At 45.9% G+C, this 7990-nt stretch overlaps 1 protein-coding gene and 1 long non-coding RNA gene across 4 annotated transcripts in view; both read right to left on the reverse strand.

The window, feature by feature from the left end:
• Nucleotides 1-7283, reverse strand: part of DNAAF9 (dynein axonemal assembly factor 9) — a 134402-nt gene extending 127119 nt beyond the window's left edge. For all 3 annotated transcript variants that reach the window (XM_045445169.1, XM_045445168.1, XM_045445167.1), the window contains exon 1: nucleotides 6757-7283. In XM_045445169.1, the coding sequence (XP_045301125.1) occupies nucleotides 6757-6839 (83 nt within the window). In that variant the 5' untranslated portion in view covers nucleotides 6840-7283. The remainder of the gene's footprint in view (nucleotides 1-6756) is intronic.
• LOC123580442 lies at nucleotides 5728-6747 on the reverse strand. The gene is made up of 2 exons (XR_006703302.1): nucleotides 6011-6747; nucleotides 5728-5910 (listed from the first exon to the last, which is right to left on the reverse strand). It is a non-coding gene; the product is annotated as an uncharacterized LOC123580442 (long non-coding RNA).
• Nucleotides 7284-7990: the final 707 nt, after the last annotated feature.

Here is a 7990-nt window from a genome sequence, read left to right on the forward strand (position 1 = left end):
GGGAAAACTGGGGAAGCTCAAATAAATAGTCTGGAATACTAAAAGCCAAGTAAACAAAAGTTACTTAGTAAACTAAAGCACTATACCAGGATTTTGATAAATGAAGATGGTTATACATAAGATGTTAACATCAGAGTAAGCTGGATAAGGGCTATATAGGAACACTCTACCATATCTGCAACTCATCTATAAATCTAAAATCATTTCAAAATAAGAAGCTGAAAATAAAAAACATACCAAGTGAGCTGACTTTTCCTCAAACCGGGGCTCAAAATCACAGATAAAACTTTTTTTAGTATTTACTTAAAAAAATTTTTTTTTAATGTTTATTTTTGAGAGAGAAAGAGAAAAAGAGTGTGAGTAGGGGAGGGGCAGAGAGAGAGGGAGACACAGAATCCGAAGCAGGCTCCAGGCTCTGAGCTGTCAGCACAGAGCCCAATGCAGGGCTCGAACTCACAAACTATGAGATCATGACCTAAGCCAAAGTTGGACACTTAACCAACTGAGCCACCCAATATTTATTTATTTCCGGGGTGGGGAGGAACAGAGAGAGAGAGAGAGAGAGAATGAGCAGGGGAGGGGCAGAGAGAGAGACAGAATCCCAAGCAGGCTCCACATTCCCAGCACAGAGCCCAACTCAGGCCTAGATCCCATAAACTGTGAAAACATGACCTGAGCCAAAATCAAGAGTTGGATGCTTAACCGACTGAGACACCCACATATAAAATTTTTAAACACCCCAGTTGCAGACTCTGCTTTTTCTGTTCTTTTTCTTTAAACTTTCAAGGCAAAAACAACAATAATTTAAGCTGTGTAACTCTGGAGGGCATCTGCATCTCATTCACTCCCTTCTCTAAAAATTAGAACATCATAGATAAGCCCAAGAGTTAGGAAACATTATCAAGATACTGTGCACTATTAATGCCACAGTATTCACTAAATAAGAGTCCTCAGTACACAGTCATCCTAGACACAAGTAAAAAGACAGATACTCAGACCTCTACCTCTGGGCCAGAAATAAGACAACCATCTTTGCTTCTATAGACACCACACCAAGCCTCCCTGGCCAGCATCTAAGTATAGGAGGTAAAGCTTTGCATTTTCAGATACACAAAGTCATAGCCTTGCTTTGCATTCTGAGTTTCCTTAAGGCAGGATTATGTGTACAATAGTAATTATTACTTCTGTAGATCTGTAAACTACAAGAGTACCATGTGTATTGGCCACTGGCCAATATGTATCACCTGAAGAAGTAACTTGTTTCTGTGAGACTTTACTAAAGCGCACTGTATACAGCATCACTATGGTGAACCACTTCTCACCATCTAGCTCACATATGATTCTTCATTCTCTGAACACTCCTGAAATTTAACATAGCCCACAGCTTCAACTGTAATTACTCTCTATTCATTCAATAAATAATTCATGCAAGCAATATCTCATAATAGCTTACAACAGCAATTCATATTTAGTGAATGCTGTCTATGTGCCAGACACTGATCTAAGTACCAGGGTAAGCAATGTGGGAAATGGTAATAAAAAATGGTCCCAGCCCTTTGGTAATTTCCAGAGGTAACAAAGAAAGCCCTTCCTATGAGTCCCTTATAGAGGATCCCCAGCACAGGAACCCCTTAATCAGACTGCTTTGCTAGAGCACATCTTCCAGTGTTTTTTTGTTTGTTTGTTTGTTTGTTTGTTTGTTTTAAGAGAGAGACAGCGCACCTATGTGTGCATGAAGGGTGGAGAGGGGCAGAATGAGGGGGAGAGAATCCCCAGTAGGCTCCACGCTCAGCACAGAACTCAACGCGGGGCTCAATCCCATGACTGTGGGATCATGACCTGAGCTGAAATCGACTTGGATGCTCAACTGACTGAGCCACCCAGGTGCCCCCTGCCAGCGGCTTCTTAATAAAGGGTGCATGGAAGGTCAAACTTTGAGAATTTGCATGTGTGAAATGTCTTCATCCTTCATCTGCCTGAGAGTATGCCTGGATACAGAATTCTCGGTAGGAATCCATTTTCCTTCAGAAGACACTGCTTCTCCATTAGCTTCTAGTTTCCAATTTTGCTACAATACTATGATTCTTGACCCTATCTATGTGATTTGTCTTTATAGTGCTCAAAAGTTTCATGATGTTCTACCTTGGCATGGATATTTTTAAGTTAGTTGTGCTGGACTAATGGTGAGTCCTTTTAATCTGGAAACTCATGTCTTCTGGTTTTGAGAAAATTAATTAATTAAACTTTTTGCTTTATTTTGTTTTGGCTGATTTCTCCATGTCACCCAACAATAACTACCCGTTATCCCTTCTTCCATTATCCCTTCTTGTTATAAATACCTACAAACCTCTGGGTCATTCAGTTCTCTACATTCCCTAAAGATTTTTAGCTTCTTGGGGCGCCTGGGTGGCGCAGTCGGTTAAGCGTCCGACTTCAGCCAGGTCACGATCTCGCGGTCCGTGAGTTCGAGCCCCGCGTCAGGCTCTGGGCTGATGGCTCAGAGCCTGGAGCCTGTTTCGGATTCTGTGTCTCCCTCTCTCTCTCTGCCCCTCCCCCATTCATGCTCTGTCTCTCTCTGTCCCCAAAATAAATAAACGTTGAAAAAAAAAATTAAAAAAAAAGATTTTTAGCTTCTCGATCACCAACCCACCAGCATTTGGGTCCATACACTCACCAAAGATGAACTGTCCATGTACCTATCTAGTCTGAGACCAATGTATCCATTTATGTCCTAGACCCTATTCCCTCTCACCTGCTCAAGGACTTCACCCCTGCAATTTTCCCTTCTCTCTCTTTAATCACCAATTTGCCTCTCTGTACTCCATCATTACTAATCAACTTCAAACACTTTCAGATGGATTATAATGTCTGCCCACCTAAAACCAAAAAGAACTCTAACACTTCCACTCTTCCAACCACAGCCCTATTACTCTGCTCTCTCTTATAGCCACACCCTATTATTTTGCTGTCTGTCATAGCCATACCCATAGGGCTCTGCTCTTCAATCCTTGAAACAACATCATTATGGCTATCTATACTCACTGTCTTCAATTCTTCTCCCATTTTTTCTTAAACCCACTGCACCAAACCTGTTCTTGTCAAGGTCACAGATGACCTCCATGTTAACAAATCTAATGGTCTATTCTTAGTCTCACCAGCTCATCAACAGTATCCGTCATTTGACTTTCCATGATTGTCCTGTATTTTTTTCCTATCTCAAAAGTAGGAAGCCACTGTCCATTATGGTTTCCAAACTGGAAACCATTTCTACACTGTCTTTCCTATATGGAATATCCCAGGGCTTGGATGCTGGTCTTCTTCTTTATCTACATTTACTCCCTGGATCTCTACCCAGTCTCATAGCTAAAATAAAAATGTGGGAGTCATCAGCATGGTAGTTCCAGTCCCAGTCTTTCTCCTCAACTCCAGATCTAATATCTCCATCTGGATATCTATTAGGCAACTCAAAATGAATAAAGCCAAAACTGAACTCTATTTTCTCTACAAACCTGCTCTAATTCCAGTGTTTCCAGTATAGGTAATGGCAACCTCATCCTTCCAACAGTTGAGCTCAAAACCGACTATGCCTTCCAACATTATTGTTCCTTCAGCCCTTTTTCTTCTCAACACTCTTTATTATGATTTTTGCTATTTCTCTTTCCACTTATAAAGGAGCTCTTTGAGGGCAGGGCCTGCCTTGTCTGAATCCACAACACCTAGCACAGGTGATATGTGTATAAAGACCAGTAAAATTTAAACTAATAAACAAGTCCTGAGCAGGATCAGGTCCCTCTGCAGAAAAATATTTTTGAAAGAGGAAAGCATATTTCAGCTATTTCCACTGGTTCCTTAGTACAAGTCAAGATAGTTACTTGGTAATAACTCCAAAATCTCAGTGGCTTCAAACAATGAAGGTTTGCTACTTGCTCTACATGTCAAACATAGGTTACCTGGAGGTTTGCTCTGGGGTACCAGACTAATGGACAAGCCACCAGCTGAAGCACTAACAGTCACCATAAGAGAGGGAAAGATAGTGGCAAATGACACACCAGAAGCTTTTACCATTTCTGAGCACACTTCACTCATCAAAGACAACTCATAAGGCCATACCCAACTTCAAGGGGGCAAGCAAGTATAATTGCAGCACATGCCCAGGAGGTGGAAGCCAAAAATAGTTGATGGGCAACAATGATGACTACCATATCCTGATAAAGAAGCTTCTAGTTCTAAGTATCATTTTAACTCCTGATCTCTATTCTCCATCTGTGAAAATGAACTCCATTGCTACAAGAGAACCACACACTTGCAAAGTACTATCTATGGGTCTTTAGGAATGTGACTTCACCAGTTAGGCCTGCCTCTCTCATCAGTCAGGAGTCAGAGTGCAGCAAAGCAGCCAAATATGGGTGACAGGAAAGTGCTAAGCCCATACCTGCCATTCAATGCCCAAAGTCAGGGAAAGCCTTAAATGAGTAAAAAAGCATGTTCAGTTCTGTGGAGGTAGGGTAAAGGAGAGGAACCTTGACTAAATTTCTTTTACCAAAGGTATATAGAACAGCCAGGCCTTGCGGTTCCTTGCACTATCCTTTGTCTGAGGACTAACAAGTTTCACTCAAACCACTTAAGATTCAGAGTTTATGATTAACAACATTAATCTAACATAAAAATACTAATTAAAAAAAAAAATGCTGTGCACTGTCATGCACCTAGAAACAAGAAAGGCAGCAGTTAGAGATGGATTTCACTGAGAAGCTTTTTTTTTTTTTTAACGTTTATTTACTTTTGAGACAGAGCATGAACAGGGGAGGATCAGAGAGAGAGAGAGGGAGACACAGAATCTGAAACAGACTCCAGGCTTTGAGCTGTCAGCACAGAGCCCGACTCGGGGCTTGAACTCACGAACCGCGAGATCATGACCTGAGCCAAAGTCGGACGCTTAACCGACTGAGCCACCCAGGCGCCCCTCACTGAGAAGCTTTTTTCTCCTAAAAGTTTCAAAGACTCAAGATTCCTAAGCTGAAGATGATCTAGGATCAACCCCAAGTCTACACAGGGCTTAGATTTAATGGATGGCTGCTTTAAATTCTAAAGTATTCTGTGCAGGAGTGTCTACCTAGTTTAGCAGGTAGAGCATGCAACTCTTGATCTCAGGGTCACGAGTTCAAGCCCACTGTTCGGAATGGAGCCTACTTAAAAAAAAAAAGTATCCTCCACAGTTTCTATTCTGTACAGAGTTCAAATATTTTCTAACAGTGAAAGTGGCTGCCAGAAATGTTAGGACAGATTGGAGATGGTTACCATAAGCAGCTAAACACTTGGAACACAAGGAATTCCACTGAAGGGCAGAGCAGGAGTTCCAACAATGTCACCTGCCAAATTTGAAGCAAATTAGGACTCCCAAATGCAAATGGGTATCGAGCCCTACCTCCTCCATTCTTTATTCACTCAACAAATGTGCATTAGTTGCTGGGGTGGGGGAAGGAATGCCAGGAAGTAAGAGAGATACAGGATTCTAAGATTTAGTTCTTGCTCTCCGTGAATTTGTTCTTGTTAAAACAAAACAAAAACAAAACAGATTGGCGAGCAAAAAGTTAAAAATACAATGCTTTAAGTACCGTAACAAGAATACAAGAAAAGCCATTTTAACATATAAGTTAACAGCTTCCTTTCAAGGGAACATATTTTCTTTGCTAAACTGCTAAAATACAGAAAAAGGAAAACAAAAAATCGCTCTTCTGATTTAATGACAGTTTAGCAGTCCCAAAGCCCATTCCGCTCTCTCTCCTTTCTTCCCTCTCAACGTTCTCGGCCGCAAATGCTCCTTCATTCCAATCTCCATACTCTGCGGGCGGCCCCATAACAGCTCCATCGCAAACAATGCCCAGACTATCAAGGTCAGCCCCAAAGGCACTGGGAGCAGAAATCGGAAATGGGTCTTCCTTTAACGAAAGGGGGCGGGGACCCTCCCCAATATCCCCATACCGAAGCACCCAGAGGCTCGGTCTCTAACCTCAGGGGCTTGGGGTCTGCCAATTCCTCAGGGGTTGGGGTCCGCTAATTTCGGGAGTTCTGGCCTCTTTTTCCTATTTGTCCGGTTAGTTTTCTCTCCTGCGAGCCTAATGACCTCCACCTTCCCCCAACCTGAGCTCCCTATTGTGGAATGAGGGAGCGTCGCGATGCAGTCTGGGGCATGGGGAGGTGGGGGAATGCGCAATAAGGAAGATGCTGTCAGCGTGTGTATATGCAGGGGGCGGGAGGGGGGCACTCTTTAGGGACGCGGCTGTCAAGGGAAAGGCTCTAGAGAAGACCTACTGTAGGAGAGATTTATACGGAAGTCGTTTCTGGGGGAACCTAATTGGGGGTTATATCCAGGGGAATACTGTGGGGGAGGGTCTCCATAGATAACCTTTTCTGGGGGAAATATTCCAAGGGAAAGGCAAATGAGTTACGCATAGAGAACCCACTGCGGAGGTTCTCCACAGGGAAATCTTTTCTGGGAGAAACCTACGGAGGCGGAGATGTCATAGTAGGGGGTCTCTATAGAGGAGACGCTGTGGAGTTGTCTACAGGGGAGCCATTGTGGGAGCCGCTACACACGGCGCCGTTCCTGGGGAAACGTTTCTCTGGCAGCCGTTTAGGGAAAACCATCTGCAAGGAAGCCATGTCGGACCACGCCCTGCGGCGGGAGGCGTCGCCAGACCCCAACAGTCCGCAACCCCCAGCCCGGCCTCCCCTCTGCGGCATCGGCCCGCGTACCTGACGGAGGGCGACCCGCGGCCGGGGCCGCCGGGGAACCGCCCGCGGAGCAGCCCCAGCCGGTGCGGGGGATACACGTCCATGGCGGCGAAGGAGGACGCTGCGGCTGCGAGGGTCGCTCAGGCCCGCGGGGCAGCTCCAGGCCCGCGGCTGCCGGGCGGGGCGGCTGGGCGTGCCGGGTGGGCGGGGGGCGCGGCGCGCGGGGGGCACGTCGAGGCGGGGGCGGGGCCGGAGGCGCGCACAGAGCGTGGATGGGGGCGTCGGCACCGGCTGGGATGAGGGTGGGCGCACCGCCGCAGGGCCGCGCCCTCCTTAAGCTGCGAGGCGGCCCGGCGGGACGTTGGGAATGCTGGTCCCTACGGTGAGGGCTTCCACGCCAGGGCTCTTCCCTGTCCTCAGATCCCGCATCATGGAGTGGGACTCTGCTGCGCCCCCAGCCACGCACACGGACGCGCCCGGGGGCGGGGCCTTACCGCGTCCCGCCCCACTCTGCCGGCTTCGGCCTCCAGCGAAGCCTTCCGCTGTAGCAGCCAGGTCCCCGGGCGCCGCGAGAACTTAAAGCACTGCCCGGGTTCTCCTCCCGGTCTTCCAGATGTCCCAGGCCGGTGCCTCGCTGCTCTTTCCTTCTCCGCTGCTAATCAGTTGCGCACCCTCCCTTCAAACATCCTGCCGATTCCTAGCCGACCTCAGGTTAGCAGTGTGCTCACACTCGTGCTCAGGGCATGGGCGTCAGGGGCTCATAGGTTCTCAGAGGATCCCTGCCCTTTACTGTTCAGATCCTGGCTCGACCTGTCCTTACGAGAAACCTAATGCACCAAGACTCAGTCTTTTCGTGTGTAAAATGGGGGAAATACTTAATTGTTAGGGTTATCAGGAGTTTCACTTAATGCAGGACATATTTCGATTTTGTTTTGCGTCCCGTATTGACTTGTCAGGATGCCTTACGTGCCCCGTATCCATCTTTTTGCAATCAATTACAAAAATATTAGAACAATTTTTCCGCCAAGGTAATTGGAGCTTAAATCGCTTAAATGGTAACTCTAGTTGAAATATCCTACCTCTGCAAATAAAAAGATCTGGATAATACCTATAGATCCTCCAGCAGGTTTAGCTGAGGGAAGACCAAAAGAAAGGACTAGAAATTAAAAGTACGTATTCCTATTCAAAAAAGGACTTCTCTTGGCTCAAGTTTCGAGTCGTGAACAAGTAACTACCATTATTTAGAGATAATTTC

This window comes from Leopardus geoffroyi, chromosome A3 (genome assembly GCF_018350155.1).
Source record: "Leopardus geoffroyi isolate Oge1 chromosome A3, O.geoffroyi_Oge1_pat1.0, whole genome shotgun sequence".
Classification (NCBI taxonomy): Eukaryota; Metazoa; Chordata; class Mammalia; order Carnivora; family Felidae; genus Leopardus; species Leopardus geoffroyi.